The sequence below is a fragment of the Malurus melanocephalus genome, unplaced genomic scaffold, assembly GCF_030028575.1.
Source record: "Malurus melanocephalus ecotype Western Australia unplaced genomic scaffold, MMel_1.1 scaffold_264, whole genome shotgun sequence".
NCBI lineage: Eukaryota > Metazoa > Chordata > Aves > Passeriformes > Maluridae > Malurus > Malurus melanocephalus.
The window spans coordinates 680,898-697,445 of record NW_026623496.1 but is presented as its reverse complement, the minus strand read 5'-3'; the positions used below and the strand labels follow the sequence as shown (position 1 = coordinate 697,445).

Sequence of the window (16,548 nt, the reverse complement as noted above, 5' to 3'; positions counted from 1 at the left end):
ATCTGGCCTTTGTGCCTTAAGCAGAGCTTTTAGAACATAGGCAACCTGGCTTGCTGAAATTCAGAGGGAAGACTCTTAGACATGATGGATTRTATCTATTATTTGACCACAGATATATTTTCAGAGTAGCTGGAGGCACAGCCCTGTATTGCAGTTCAGTCTAAAAAAAGCATAATCCCAGCAGACTCCAGCAATCAGTTATTTATTTGTTTCTCTTTGTACCATGAACAAGGAACCTGTTATGTTAAACTCAGTACAAAAAAAAAAAAAAAAAAAAAAAAAAAAAAAACCAAACCCAAAACAGTTAAGGGTTGATGTAGTGGGGGATAGGGCAGAAGTTACAGGGTTTGGGTTTGGTTGAAGTGTTCTTCTAGTGTGTCATGTTGGTTTTCTTTTTCTCTTTGGAGTAAGGTAGAACACATGTCTGAAAACAGTGGTAGTTGGCCCAGACTTATTTTGTGCTCTGGCAGGGATGAATTCCTGTGCAGTTTGCCTGAGGCAGAGGGCACTTTCTAGACTATGGACCCTTTATCAGCTGCTGCAGGCAAAATGTGAATGAAGTCCAGCACAGAGATKAGAGTAACACACAACTGCAAACAAAAAACGTCCTGGTCCACAGTTTGGCCTTGCAGATGATCAAGTGACATTGCTTCTCCACAGGCTGATGTGACTCATTGTTCCCTTTCCCACTCTAAAAGGCCTGCAAAGGATCAGTAGCATTGAGCCTTGAAAAACTAAATAGAAAATGGGCAAGTTTTCACTCCTTTTAAATAATGTCAGAGATTGAAAAGCTATATGTGACTTCCAGAAGGGTGATGGCCARCCTTCTTGGTCATCCTATGAGCAAGTTTGAGTTGATTCACACCCASAAAGCATTGTATGTAGAACCATGGGTGACAAGGAGATGGTGCCTCCAGACAATGGGTGTTCTCCTACTGTCTCCCYAAGCCTAAATTCATGGCTGTGTTTTGAGATGGCCCAATTATGGGGACTGAGGCAGTCTTTCAGCATAATTGTATTTACTTAGTCCTATCATAGACAGATTTTCAGATTACCCAGATATTTTTCCAGTTTCCAGGTGGGGATTTTTCAGATTAAAACCCTACAACTGTTGGTCATGACACTCTGTCAAATAAGCTACTTTTGAACTGTTCAAAGGTTTTTAGCAATAAAGAACACAGTTTAACCATCTGTGAGCTAAAGACAGGGCTATAAAGACATGAAAACTGGGAAGATCTAACTATTTTTAAGATTACATTAATATCTCTGCGATTCTCTTACTTGTCAGCTGCAACTACTGCTTTCAGTATAGAAACGATAAATTTGTTGGTTAGTATAGTAGAAAAAAATGTGAATTGCTTATTTTGAAGTATAGTATAATCGGGTGGGATTTTATTTGTTTAAGAGCTCTGGCAATCTCATATTTTTCAAACCGATTTAGTCAGTCTATTCCCATCTGCACTCATCTTTTAAACCTTTCTGATACTGAAACACTTAAGTAGAAGAGCAATGGGAGCATGAAAGGGAACATTCATGCTCAGACTCAAGACTATTTTTGGTACCACACAAACAGGAAAAAAGAGCTTAGAAAAAAATTCARAATCTACTAATAATGTATGTTATGTAACATGGGGATAGGAAGGAGAGAATTACTGGCAGACAATTTTGGAGTTCAAACAGAMTGAAGGAAAAATTATTGAAATAGGATGAAAGTTTAGTTGAATTAATTCACTCTCTAACCTTAATGGTCCCTTGATTAAAAAATAAAAAACCACAAACAAAAATCTATTTCGTTTTTCCTGGTCCTCAGTCTTCCATGGTCAGGATTCCAAGAAAAGTACTAGTTRGAAATCACCACGCAGTTCCATTTCCAGTTTCATCTGTTTAAACCCAAAATAGTCCAATAACACCAACCTAAAAGCAGCACTTGGGATTYAGGAATCCTCCCCAGGTTCTCAGCTGGATTTCTTGCTCTAAAACTTATTTATTCAAGGACAAGTCTTCACCCTGGAGCAGGTTGCCCCATCCTAGGAATGTTCAAGGTCAGGCTGGACAAGKCTCTCAACAATCTGRTCTAGTTGAAGATGTCCCTGCTSATTGCAGAGCAGGTGGACTGGATGACTTTTAAAGATCCCTTCCAACCCAAACCTTCTCTGATATGTAGTTCAGTGTTTTCCTGTGGGTGAAAATGGATTGTTCATGCAGTGCACTCACCCATCAGTACATGGATAAGTTATTTGTACTCTCAGAAGAACAGTTGTCATCTATTAATAAAATACACAACTAAGTTACTTAGATTGGGGGGGGGGGAGGGTGCTTGATGTGTGCAAGTTCATTTAAAAAAAAAAATAAAAATAAAAAACGGAAACTTTTCTTAACCAATGTTAAAGTCAACTGATAAAGGTACAGAAGCTTTGAAAATGTTGTGTGGCATTAGTAAGCACTCAGTTTTTCTTAACCAGCAGCTATGAATGCAGGATTGCATGCAATTACAATATACTTCTTTTGCATAATATAGGAACACTTTACAATACAAGTTGCCATCTAAGTGAAGTTTTTTCTTAAAACTTSCTGAAACACATGCTGTGAAAATTTTTCTTCAGCATGTACTAATACTGCTATTTCTTTTTCTTTGCAGGGTAAAGAAGTTGAAGGAGACCCTTGTTGCAGTGCAGCAGCTGGACAAAAATATGAGTAGCCTGAGATCTTGGCTTGCCCACATTGAGTCAGAGCTGTCCAAACCTATCGTCTATGAAACTTGTGACTCAGAGGAGATACAAAGGAAGCTAAACGAACAGCAGGTAAAATACAATGCACATATCAGATGAACAGTGACATGGGGAGAGCCAACGTAGAGTGTCCTTGGGCTGCCCATACCCAGTTCAGCTGAGAGGGCAGGAGGCAAAATRCTTAAATATCAAGGCAAGTGGTACTTACTGTGTCACTTATAGAGCCTTCTGCTGGCCTTGACATCGAATCCACCAGGAGCTGATTGGCATTTCCAAGCAAGGTAAGGCACTAAGAGATGTAAMCTGAACGAGTTATTGCAATTGTTTTCCTTTGGGGCTTGTGGTTTTGGTTTGTTTGAATTGTCTGCTCCCAGAGGCAAAACTGACATCTGTTAGACCTCRCAAATGTTGCAAATGCTTGAAAATTACTATTTTTAGCAACCTTTCTAACTCAGTTTTATTTTGCAGCTTGTTTGAGAGTCACTCTGCATGCAAAGTTGCATGAGCTATACATGTGAAGTTAAAACTGGTTGATTTATACTACACAAGCCTTTATGCAGTGCTAGATTAAAATATGTAGAAAAATGTGAAGTCAACCACTTTTTGGCATTGAAACTAATGTTACTTCTAAGGTGATCTACTGTACTTTTTCCTTCTTGTTCCACTTCACTGACTAGTGCAGTTTTACCTAGAAGCACAGTGCTGGATAGAACTGTTCTCTTCTGTATTCCTGTTGGTTATTTATTGGCAAAAATACCTTTCTGGTGCCCACTGGAGATGAGTTAGATGCTCTCTGGAGTCCTTTCTCCAGAGGAGAAAGAAATGTGTGGGAAGAGGAAAGACAGGATATTTTGTGGGACAGGATAATTTATGAAGAGAACAAATGGGGATTTTGCTCCTTTAAGCTCAGTGTGGAACTGAGAGCCAAGAACTCTCTCAGAGTTTTTGCCAGCTTCTTGACTGATACACCACATGGCTGTCCAGRATTACTTACTAATATTCTGTGTGGCATTTACATAGGGATAATAATTTATAATACACAAACATCAGTTAATGAATGATGTTTCTGAGACAGTAAAGTGCTGGGAAGGGCTAAACATTGCTATCAACAAAGAAGATGATTGAGATTATTTATTAGAATCCATATGCAGGCACCCCATACTTTGTTACAAGCACTCCTTATGGGAGTTATTTTGAGCACAGAGACTGTGTATCTCTCTGCCTTCCACTGTTTTCTTGTGGTGGACAACATGCAGTAACATTCTGTAGAAGTGAGAGTAATTTAATTTGWRCTGTAAAGGGGAGAAATAGAGGTGAATCTTAACAGGAAACAATGCCATATTTATGAACTTGGTGATGATTTGATATGATAACAATACAAGACATGGTGGTAATAATAATAATAATAATAATAATAATAATAATAATAATAATAATAATAATAATAATAATTTTTAAAACCCACCCACCTTCAATGTGTGGCAACCAATATTTTTATTAGTTGGAGACTATATCACTATCCACACCATCTCAGAAGGCTGCCTTCTCAAGTATTCTGTTCTCTTGTCTCTTTAGTGACCTTGTGTTCTTTTCCATGTTCAATCTTCTACTAAGGTCATGTTATCTTCCAGTTGTTCACATGCAAAATTAGGATAAAAACATTATGTTGTGAAAGAGGAGGAAMAAAATCCATTTATGAAAATCCATTACCTACTTCTCAGCATCTACTTCAGTGAAGCATCAGCTTTGCAGATTGCTGGTCTCTTGTGAAATAAAAAATACAGTTGAATTGGGATRTCCCAGGGGAGGTAGGGTAACTTCAATGCAGCATTTTCCTAGCCTAAGGAACTCTGTTTAAAGGATTACTTGTTTGTTTGTTTTCTCAGTCTGCTACCACTTGAAATGTGAAAGAAAGCTGTTTGCCTCTGGACAAATGAAGTTAAAAAAAGAAAGATTGTTTATGGGTGACAGCAGTGCATAAAAGTGATGCTCCTTTGTGAACTAACCCAAAGGCTTTATGTTCTAATAGACATAGAAAATTTTAAAACCTGGGAAATAAATATTAGGTATGGAGAAGAAATAATCTAGACATTGTTTGTGGAAATGTTCTACAGGTGAAAAAAAAGTTTAATTCTYAAGAATGCTCAGGACCTACAGTTTTATCTACTGTTTTGTTCTAAAATATTAGAAAGGAGATTATGTTACTTGAACTTACTTAACCTCAAGTCTCATAGCTGTCTGGAGTGTGTGTTTCATAAATTATTGCATCTTATTATAGTATCCACCCTTCTATAATACTTCAGGGTAGATAAAAAGAAGAATAAGCACTTTCAGGATTAAAGTGTTTTTCAGGCTAGTGAATTGAAAGGGCCATTGCTGAGAAAGAAAAGATTGCGTTTTTGCACTTGATGTAYTCAAGTACATGCTTACAAAATTACTTTCTGTTTCATAAATGAAAAGATGGAATCGATTACTTCATTAAGTGAAAGTCCAGTTATTACAAACCAAAACAAATGGTTGATGTAGGTCAGCTTTGCTCTATTTCAAAATTCCTGAGGTTTTCACAGTCAATGTTTTGATCTCATTTCCTGCGGGAAGACATTTTCAGATGATGTTGCTAGCTGTAAGAAAAGTTCCTCTAGTTAAAACTTAAATCTGTGTAGACACAGAATGTTGASTCTGTAGTTCCCTTTTCATGTCATAGCTTACTTCAGTAGGAAAATTATAATGCGCTGGTAATCTCTGCTCATCCTCAAGCTGCCATATTCTCATTCGCTTGAATGAACCTCCACAGAATACTAGGTTCCTTTCTTCATCTGAATCAGAATTGAACCAAGTATTCTAGATGCAATATAGCACTTTTTGTTACATTAGTATTTCTTTGTCACTATTAGGTTGTCTTGGCTTTGTCATTGTCCGTACTGATATTTCCATCTAATAATCTGATGATTCATTTCAAATGTAAAACAAAAGTCAAGCAGAGTTTCTTTTCATTGCACTGATCCAGCAGTTACAGTCAATTACTTTTGTAATTTGTCTTAAATTGAATCTGGAGTTTGACACTGAAGCTGAAGTATTAGTTCAGTTATCGTAAGTGTAGAACAAGCTATTGAAACCAAGAATGCTACAGGAAAAAGAATACCAATCACATATAATAAGTGCTAAGACAGTGTGAGTACATTTTCTTTAAGTGCCTGGAATTTTCCTTTTCCATTTCCAGTGAAAATGCTATAGAACTGGAAACTTGAAGGAAGGAAAATCTACTCCACATGCCCTGTTCAACGTGCACTGCTGCCAGTATCCACGTCAAACATGCCCCTTTGCAGCTTTCTCACCCAGGGAACAGTAGGTTCATGAAGGGTCCCTCTGCCAAACCCTTGCAGTAGATGAGAACAAATTTTCTTGACAYACTTCTCTTACTAACTTCTGCTTTACATTCTCCGTGATAATGGGAAAGGGCTGAGAATAATTCTACTGTTTATTGGTGATGTTGATTAAATCTGTGTGAAGGATGCTCAGCTGAGCATGCAGAGCTCTGGCAGTTTCTCCCAGGTAATGGTTTGGTGTTGGTAGTCCCTGGGAGAGCTGTGCATGCTGTCAGGTTCTCCTGGCCTCATTGATMACTTCGTATCACCACCTGCATAGATGCACTCTCTTAATTGGAATTTATTGGATGTTTTTCTTCTGTTTGCAAGCTTTCTTCTTTGTATTTTTTAATAAGTAGAAAATAAATACAGTTGCATGCATGCATGTTCTGCAATTTCGCTTAAGAGCTAATTTCTTTACCTGCAGGAACTTCAGAGGGACATAGAGAAACACAGCACTGGCGTGGCATCTGTTCTCAATCTGTGTGAAGTACTTCTTCATGACTGTGATGCTTGTGCCACAGAAGCAGAGTGTGACTCTATCCAGCAGGCCACACGCAATCTGGACAGAAGGTGGAGGAATATTTGTGCAATGTCAATGGAAAGGCGACTTAAGTAAGTCTAAAATGCCTACAAATTAGTATTTTCTTCCACAGGCTGGGATGTATATTGTATGGTTGCAGCACTGAATAAAAGAGTGTGGCGGTCAGGAAAAGATCACACCCTGAGTGGAAGCCAATAGCTGCTGTGCTTCTACAAAAAAAAATGGAATTTTGGGTTACACATGCCTTTATACAAAGTACAGATAACAATCATCAAATTTCACTCACAAGTCCTTTGATAGAATGATACATTATTTCCCATGCTTCAAATAAATGATGAGAAACTAGATAAAGCTTAGATGATAACAGAGACTCCAAGAGATTTAGAAAACGACCTAAAAGGGATGTTGTCACACCTAAATTTACCCAAGAACTACTGAGATTGATGGGGAAACTTGTTACTGAATGAATGGAATGTTATTGCAGGTATTAGGGTTTATATGCACCCATTGTTCCTCAGCAGTTTCCCTAATGTCTGATTTTGTTTACATGGAAGAATTTTAGGGCTGAGCATTTATATGGAATTTCTTCACCTGCCCACCGTAGCTGTGCTGAGCAAGTGAGGGCCATAGTACCCAAGATTCTTGGGAGTAGTCTGGGTGACTGCACATRCTTAGACCATGTAGGCTGCCTGCCCATCATGTCCAGAATATTCATTGTTTTCTATTCCCACACAGCATAGCTTGGTGATTTCAACAGAAATAATGATGTTGGCTAGATCAGGGCAGTGCACATACTGTGTGCTAACCAGTAATGAGACATGTTTACAGGTTTAAACTCCTGTATTTATGAACATATTTGTTTTAACTTTTTAAGTTATTAATCTTATTTCTGTCATTTTTGTAATAGTCATATAAACAACTCTAGGGAGAATTTGGTGTTTCAAGTGCTGAATTGAATTTTTTATGATCTTTCATTTTTTGGGAACATCTTACTGTATTTAGTGAGATTTTTTTGTTTATTTTATTCAAAACGTTTATTGCTTTTAGGTTTTGCTGCTCTATATCCATAGACTGATATATTTCAATAACTTTATACTATTGCCATGGAAATTCTTGAATTGTATGTATCTATAAGTGCAGTTGTATCTTAGAAGTTCTAACTTACAGCTACAATTATAAGTTCTATCTTTGGCATAGTATGTCTTTGGCATTCTTGGGCTTTCATACCATTGTGTCCAACAGATCAATTCAGAGCTATTTTAAGTGAATGTGGAACAGTGCATTGAGYTCTGTTTTACTTTCTTAGAATGTACACATTACGCTTTTCTATGCTATAGATTTGTACTGGTAAATTAACTGAGCTGTCAGAATTTGGGATCTTTATTGTACTAGAAACATTTATTCATATTAAAGAGTGACTTTACTGATGTCAAATTCCCATTCAAACAACATATCACCAGCAAAGCATAGATTTTTGCATAGGTCGTGAACTTTTTATTCCTGCATGTTTAAGATTGGGGAAAGATGTATTCTGTATGTAAAAACAGACAAAAGTTCTGTTGTAGAACAAGTGTCCCTAAAAGCCTGTTATTTTAAATCAAGTAATGCAAAACTTCATTGGATTTTTCAGTCTYAGTCTTAAGCCAGTTTGGTTTCAGTGTCAAGTATCAGCCACTATTTTTACATATTCAGTTGAAGTCAAATTGGGTTTTGTTTAAACATTAATTTTTGGAGTTTTAAAAATAAAGATATGTCTGCAGTATATACTGAAAGCATTTTACTGCTAGTTGGTAAGTAGAAAAAAAGTTTATGTCCCTTTGCAATGCAGAATAATGACTAAGAACTTCAAAATAGATGCTGCAGCTTCTTTACCGTTCTGTAAGAAAATGTTCTGCAATTGAATGCAGTGTGGAATTTGTGATCTCTAAAACAGTGGCTTAACTGTTCCTGATCTTTAAAACAGTGGCTAAAACTGGCACTGCATTTCAGGCATTATTTAGTGTGTGCTCAGCTTTTTAGAGCTCTTATTACAAACTTAAAACTTTTTTTATACTGATTCCAAAATTAGATGCGTTAAAAAAGAAATGTCTTCATCTTATTCTAGCTCAGTCTGGAATGAGCCAGCCTTCCCTGTGGTCTGTTTATCAGTCAGTCTGGCTGAGTCAGATTAATAGTCAGTTATTGTGTGGTGCAGTGCTAGTTTGCTGTTGTAGATGACTGGTTAAAGTTTTGTATGTCAGCTGGCWATCAGTCCAAGCATTCTCTCATTTTCCATTATCTGTTGCAGAATTGAAGAGACCTGGCGGCTGTGGCAAAAGTTTTTGGATGACTATGCTAGATTTGAAGATTGGCTAAAAGTCTCTGAGARGACAGCTGCTTTCCCAAGCTCCTCTGGTGTGCTTTACACTGTTGCTAAGGAAGAACTGAAGAAATTTGAGGTGATTTATAGTGGTTGAAATTTAATACCTACTGATCACATTGCAGCAGCCAGCTGGTATTCTTCCTTCCCATAACCAAGTCACTCAGAAGAGATGCTGTATTAATATAGTGGAGTTGCTGATTTTGTGGCTGCCTTCAGTGGCAGGTTCCTGGGATAAAGACAATGTAAGGTGGCAACTGGAAATGCTAATAAATCAATCAACTCTTCCTTACTCTTTGTTCACCAAAGCTGGATTCCTCACCTTTTCTATTTCTGCTACTTTTTAACATGACCAGTCAGTAGATGTTCCAGAGCCTTCCTAAATCTCCCTTCACCAAGTCCCTCTTCAATGCCTCTTCAAATGCGTGCTGCATGTTTTAGCTTTTGCTTTGATTTTGTCCCTCCTCTGAACTCTTGTCTTATGATGCACATKATCTCCCCTTTAGATCCTTACACCTGAAGTTCATGTTCATGCAAGTATTGTTATATGTCCACATGGTGTCCCCTGTGACTTATAAGTTAGGCATGCTTCAAAACTGACAAGCTTTTGGTCAGAGCTTGTTATGTAACTCTGTTGTGTCTACTAAGATGCGACAGCTTCTCTTACAGTTTCAAGGGATCATATATCCATGTGTAAAGCACACAGGCACGGTGTCTGGTGAGTCACGGGGGAAAAGTTTTTGCTTGGATTCTTACTTGCAAAGAGTACATCAAGACAAGAGAGAAGAAAGAGAACGAATTATTTAGGCAATTCTGTAAACAGTCAGACGCTGTAAAGTATTTGCTGTGAAGAAGAAATGCAAATTTTAAACAATGTCTGAGACCAGTTAATACTTTTTGGGTTAACAGTTAAATCAGAAACATAAACTGTGAAGCACTGAGTTCTCTAAGTGGCACTCACATTTCTGAGTGTTCTAGCCAGGTTTTGTTGTTAAACAGATTTTGTTTTTGKTTTTTTTTTCTTCTCTCCTGAACACCTAATTTCTTTGCCTACCAAACAGCAGGAATGCAAGTAACAAAACTGTGGTATTCAAATTCAGTGGAATTCAGCAGCATTACTATGAATTCAGTATAAATYCCAGCCACTTAAAAATACTGACAGAAGCAGGTTTCTGCTTTAACTAGAATTTTTTTCTAATTTTATTTTCTTCTCCGTATCTGCGCTTTRATKTAAAAAAACAAAACAAAAAACCACAACACAAAGAGCTCATCAGAACCATGTAAGAGCCTTTCAGTTCCTGAGCACAGAGGTCAGAGATGGCTCTCACTGGCTTCACTTTACAAAACCAAACTCTTCCTCTCCAGTCATTTGTGGAGAAATTAAAAGAGGCTACAGGAAGGGAATGCAACAGATGAATTCTTGTGTAGCTGAGATGAAAAAATGGAAGGCAAATAAACAGCTGTTCTTTGGCTGGACAAGGCTTGGTAACAGGTGAAACAACAGCTGCAYACTTTCAGATTTAATGATCCTAGTAAATACAGTCAGATTTGTGCCTCTAATACAGGAATCCTTGTGCAATTTTAAATTAATTCAATTCTACTAATCATTTCACTCTAGTTGCAAGCCCATTTACTCTTTTTTTGGTTGTCCCCTACCCAATTTGATGGCCATTCAGTGAAGAGAATACTTATATTGAGAGGACTCCACAGATTTTGATCTTTTTTTCAACCATTTCTTTACTTTCTCCTCTGGTATTACAGCAGAAATGTGGTTATTTCATTTTTATCTTTGAATAGTACAATATGAAGTGTATATATTTTTATATAGAAAACTCAGATGTACAATTAAAATTTCTGTACAGCAGTATTTTACCTATGCCACTTCTACAGTTCTTATTAAGGAGGTGTCTAGTTTTGGAAGAGATTATTTATTTACATTGTGAGGGAGATCAGAGAACAAGTTTGTAGAACTGCAGTGGGATCTAAACCCTACTTGTATTTAAGAGAGGGCTGGTGTAATCTAGGTTTTTAAGTCTTCCTTTGACTTCTTTYCTATTTTGGTAATGTGACAAGATAAAAACAAGCAGATTTTTGAAAAAAGTACTCATTTATTCTTGTTGTTATTATTGTTAAAGGTATTAATTCAGTCATTTCCTTACCAGGTGCTTTCTCCAAGCTTTACAATTGCTAGTCACAACACAAAACCCATGGTGTAAGTTGCCTGTGATTCACAGCTGTGTCTCTGTGGTTCTTGTAACAGCAGRGCAAGCACCAACAGTAAATGCTGCAAACATATGCCCAGACAAAAGTTGGCATGGATATTAATGAAATTTTCTTTTCCGTGAATATTTTAAGACAAAACTTTTTTGTAAACCAGTATACTAAATATAACAAGATGTCTCATTCAGTACCATTTTTCAGAGTAAACAAATCTCTTCAGTGTTTGCATTTCAGCAAATTCAATATGCAAGAAAAAAATCCAGTGAAGCCGCAGGAATCTTGGATTTCTGTTTCTTCAAAAAAAAATAGTTTCATGTTCATTGTTTGTACTTCTCAAATACAAAAGCATATAATTTAGTAGGAAGAAGTGTCTTTTTTTTGGCTTTGCCTTTGTAATGGATACTCGTGTTGCAATTTCTCATTCAGTGAGCCATGTCAGTTTTATAAACTTTTTTTTTCTGGTTTTGGGGTTTTTTTTTTTGTTTGTTTTTTTTTTTTTTTTTTGGTTTTTCCAATCAGAAGGCATCATCTCTATAGAGTGGCCCTCAGGAGATGTCACCAACTAGTGGAATTTATTGGCTTACATAAGTTGGAGTGCAGAAGTAGGGTTGAAATAAGGCAAGAGATCTATATATGTATTCTGATTTCAGTAATTGAAAATCTGAAGGTTTTTAAAAATCTGAATCTTTTCTTCATGCTGYTCTAGGCTTTCCAGAGGCAAGTGCATGAAAGCCTGACTCAGCTGGAGCTGATCAATAAGCAATATCGGCGCCTGGCCCGGGAGAACCGCACTGACTCTGAYGGCAGCCTCAAGCAGATGGTTCACGAGGGGAACCAGAGATGGGACAATTTGCAAAAGCGAGTCACCTCCATCCTGCGCAGGCTAAAAGTATTTTTCCATTTTTGAGACTTCAATTTCACTAGTCTAGTTATGAATCAAGGGTACTTCAGCAGCTTTCAGTTTAATGCATTTGCACAGTGGTTTTGAGGGGTTTTCTACCTTTCGAAGAGAAAGGAAGTTTATCAGTTCACTTAGTCCAAGGCAACCAAAGCACAGGCTGTAGGCAAATGCTTGGTGACATCAAACACAACCTTCTCCACAGAATGTAATTTTCATTGGTCAGCTAATTGCACCTCTARGTGGTGTTACTGAAAAGGGAGCTTAGAAAGCATGTAAGAAATAAAAGAAGAAGGTGTACTGAGTTTAAATTGGGTTTGATGTGGACTAAACGTGTTTCTCTGCAATTGCTGGAGGTTTTCATGTTGTTGATCATTTCATGTGACTCAATTTTCCACCCTCCAGCATTTTATTAGCCAGCGGGAGGAGTTTGAAACAGCACGTGACAGCATCCTGGTATGGCTGACRGAGATGGACCTGCAGCTGACCAACATCGAGCATTTCTCAGAGTGTGATGTCCAAGCAAAAATAAAGCAACTTAAGGTAAAGAATGATTGAGTATTTACTGAAGGAGGGATGAAAGAAGAGATTTCAAAAACCATGCGTGGCAGGAAAAGAATTTTAAGAGACATTGTGCAGAAATTTGGCCTGATACAGTTCCTTTACTTGCAGGCAAAGACTTCAGCCTCAGAAGTTATGGGTTATGTCAGATTCCAACGTGTACTTTTCTGTCAATATATAAGATCTTTGAGCTGTGGAAAACGTAAAAAAAAAAACCAGGGTGACGGTGTACTTTTCTTCATCAAAAGAGGAAATGTTAATAAAAATTATTTTATGTCAAGTATCCATTATTGCTAATWTGTAATAATTACTGTACTTTTCAACCATTTCTGCATCAGAAAATTCCTTATCTGGAGAGAACAATACAAATGTCACATTATCCAAAATTCCACTGTGCTAGCTTTAGCATCTGTGTTCATTCTAGACATTTGGTCATTGKCATGGCTTGTTTAGAGAAGAGGTTTCTTTCCAAATTCAACAAGTGAGGAATGAGATGGTAAACCATGAAGTATCACTGGTTTTGGCTTGAAAGACTGTGGAATGCTAAATTTAATTTAATTGCTCATTGTTGCTCATGACAGAATATTTGGCATCATCCCTGTTTGTTGCCCACACCATTCTTTCTCTAAGACTCTTGAGACTTGCACCCTTAATTACCCAGATTATTGTCATGTTGCTCTTATTAATAAAGCATGGGCTTTTCTTTTACACAGGCTTTCCAGCAAGAAATTTCACTGAACAACAGCAAAATTGAGCAAATAATTGTGCAAGGTGAGCAGCTCATTGAGAAAAGCGAGCCTCTGGATGCAGCTGTCATTGAAGAAGAACTAGATGAGCTGCGCCGTTACTGCCAAGAGGTCTTCGGACGTGTGGAACGCTATCACAAGAAGCTTATCCGCCTCCCTGTGTGTATATTTACATACGTTTTTACTTGTCTGCTGTGTTGCCATTTTACAAATGCGAGAATGAGGAGAGAGAAACATGTTGAAATGCAACTTACGTAACTTTGAAAAAGTCCTGTAGTTAAATTTTGTTGCAATCCTGACCATCTGCCTCCCTTCATTATATTCTGTTTGTGTCCTGTTCAAAGAACAAGCTCACAAGATCRGGAATTTCTGTAAATCATTGTGAAAGTCCATGCAAATTGGAGATTTATAAAACTTTATTCATGGAGGTAGCACTGTGGTATGGTCATAAGAACATCTCCCTGCACTATCAGATATTTTATTGACACCTTAGTGAGGTTTTTTTTAAAAAAAAACCCGATAATAAAATGATTCTTCCCATCAGAAAAGAGAGAAATTTGTCTCCAAAAGTGAACACAAGCTGAAAAAGTGGAAAGAAAACAATTTCTGGTGGCTCAAGTCCTACTGAATGAAAAGAACAAAATCCAGGGGTTTCGAAAYATGAAATACCATAGTGAGAACAGTGCTCATGATAAAAGATCACTGAYGCTTTCTATTAATTAATTCCAGAGGCTTTTCCAACTTGATAATTGCATTGAAGAAACATCAGTAAAAGTCTGGAGATACTTGCCTGATGTGAGACTTCATGGTGYCTTAAGTAATTAAAATGAGCTGGCACTTCGATCCCCTTTGTTGCTTTGTTTTCTTAGTGCACCTTAAAAATAATGAAGGGCAAGTGCAAAGGGATGCAAAACGAAAAACCCGCCAGTGTGACTGTCACCTAACGCTGCTTTATTTCACTGACCCAGGCTGACCATGCAGTGCCTCTGCACGTTCCATTGACCGCTTCTGTTTGCATTATGCTTCTAGCTGACAGATGACGAGCACGACCTCTCTGACAGAGAGGTGGATCTGGATGAATCAGCAGATCTCTCTGACTTACGCTGGCATGACAAATCTGCGGACAGCGTTCTCTCCCCGCACCCCTCTTCCAACCTTTCGCTGCCTCTTTCCCAGCCRCTGAGGAGCGAGCGATCGGGGCGAGATACCCCTGCCAGCGTGGACTCCATCCCTCTGGAGTGGGATCATGACTACGACCTTAGCAGGGACCTGGAGACTGCTGTTTCACGGGCGCTGCACTCTGAAGAAGATGGAGGACAGGAAAAAGACTTCTACCTGAGAGGAGCAGCTGGCATAGCAGGTATGGTGGTAGATTGTTTGCTCTGTTTCTTTCGAGTGAAAAAAAGCAAACGTTACATGTGTGAATTGTGTGGCCAAGATTCTCATGGAAAAGAACTTTAAATAGCCCCTGATGACTTTAAATAGCGTTTCCTAAGTGATCTCAGTGGCCCTCTGGCCTTAGACACAGTGATGGAGATTCCTGGATGACGACAGCCTTGGAAAATGGCAAAGGCATACATGATATGGCAGGGAATTGGCTGTGTGTCTGTKCGTGAGGCCTGCCAGATGGGATATGTCGTCCGTAACAGCTCTGCATCCTAAGTGATTCTGACTAGAAGAAACTATACTGGATATGGCAAAAAGTGCAGAGCAARCCAATGAAGAAATGCTGTGGGAGAGACCCACAGAGAAAATCATCAAGTGTTTAAGTAAATCCTAACTCAGTCCTTACCCAGGCAAAGCTCCAGCAGCTGAGTGTTTAGTCTGAGGTGCAGTCTTGGGTCTTGCTCTCCACTGAAGTTGGAAATCCTTTTTAAGTGTTTGTGCTTTGTGTAATAAATCTTAACAAGTGAAAGTGCCCAAATGGAGCTAGCTGTGGGATGAGACATACCAGTGTATTTTATTCTGATCTTGTGGCTGTCTTTTGCTTTCTAGGTCATTGCTCTGAAAAAGAGTCAGGTTTGCCTGGATATTGAGAGCCTTTGTAGCAGCCTCCCTGTGTTTCAGTCTTCATGTTTTTCGTTCTCCAGAATGTTTGTTATCTGAACTATTTATGTAATCCATCCCATGAAAAAGACTCTTGCTGTAAGGAGACAGCCATTGCTGAGCCATCAATTCAGACTGTGCTTTTATTTTTTCAGATGTAGAGATCCCTGAAACTCTTGAGGCCTATGTAAAACTCACAGAAAACGCCCTCAAAAATATCTCTGGTAGGCATCATAAAAGACTAAGCATAGCCAGATGCAAACACCATGGTGCACAAGCATAACTTCTTTCTCTTCTTTTGGCATCCGCTCTCTTTTCACGTCTTACAAAATAAATATTTCTTACATGGCAGCATTGGCATCTTAACTTAGAAGTATCCTCCTGCTTTACTACTGYGCTTCGAGATGCCATTAGAGGCATGGATGAAACAATGATGTTGGAACAATTAGCCCTCCCACCTTGGCTAACTAAACTACACTGATCCGATTGCTCTGTGTCTGTCAGCTGGACTTAATGCATTTTTACATCATAAGGCAGAAGGAAGAGGTTATCTTACAAGAAAAACCTAATTTTTCTGGTTTGCTTTTTTTTTTTTTTTTAACACAGTCGAATCTTGGATTGTCACACAGATACAAACTTCTAGGTTAGTTGTTGTTTCATGTGATAAAAATGTCAAGTTGAGGTACTGTCTTTATCTTAGTCTCATATATTGGAAAATTTTTTTGTTATTGCACCAGGTTAAATCTACTGTTTCATTTGTTAGATGGCACTCTTGGAGGAATTAGATGCATTTGCAAATACCTTTTCTCATTATTTCAGKTTTCCTCGTGTTAAATAATGACTTCATTGCAAACAACAAACRTTTAAAATCTTAGTGTCTGTGACACAAGCCTCAGGTTCACCACCCATTTTTATTTARTCCCAAAATTAGTGAATTAATATTATTAATTAAGGGTATAAGTAATAGCAGTACTTATGGAAAAATGTATTTAGTTTTCTGAGCTGTGAAAATTTTTTAAGTAATGAGTGAAAAGCAATGTTGAGCACTTTGTCCTGTCCATTTGGGGTGAGGTGGTGTTT

At 38.0% G+C, this 16,548-nt stretch overlaps 1 protein-coding gene across 4 annotated transcripts in view; it reads left to right on the top strand.

The window, feature by feature from the left end:
* SYNE1 (spectrin repeat containing nuclear envelope protein 1) overlaps positions 1 to 16,548 on the top strand; it is a 54,874-nt gene that overhangs the window by 21,533 nt on the left and 16,793 nt on the right. For 2 of the 4 annotated variants that reach the window (XM_057375933.1, XM_057375931.1), the window contains 8 exons: positions 2,639 to 2,801; positions 6,522 to 6,709; positions 8,926 to 9,076; positions 11,924 to 12,106; positions 12,521 to 12,658; positions 13,390 to 13,581; positions 14,452 to 14,782; positions 15,624 to 15,692. In XM_057375933.1, coding sequence (XP_057231916.1) covers positions 2,639 to 2,801; positions 6,522 to 6,709; positions 8,926 to 9,076; positions 11,924 to 12,106; positions 12,521 to 12,658; positions 13,390 to 13,581; positions 14,452 to 14,782; positions 15,624 to 15,692 — 1,415 coding nt within the window. The remainder of the gene's footprint in view (positions 1 to 2,638; positions 2,802 to 6,521; positions 6,710 to 8,925; positions 9,077 to 11,923; positions 12,107 to 12,520; positions 12,659 to 13,389; positions 13,582 to 14,451; positions 14,783 to 15,623; positions 15,693 to 16,548) is intronic. The other 2 variants (XM_057375930.1, XM_057375932.1) reach the window with 2 other exon arrangements.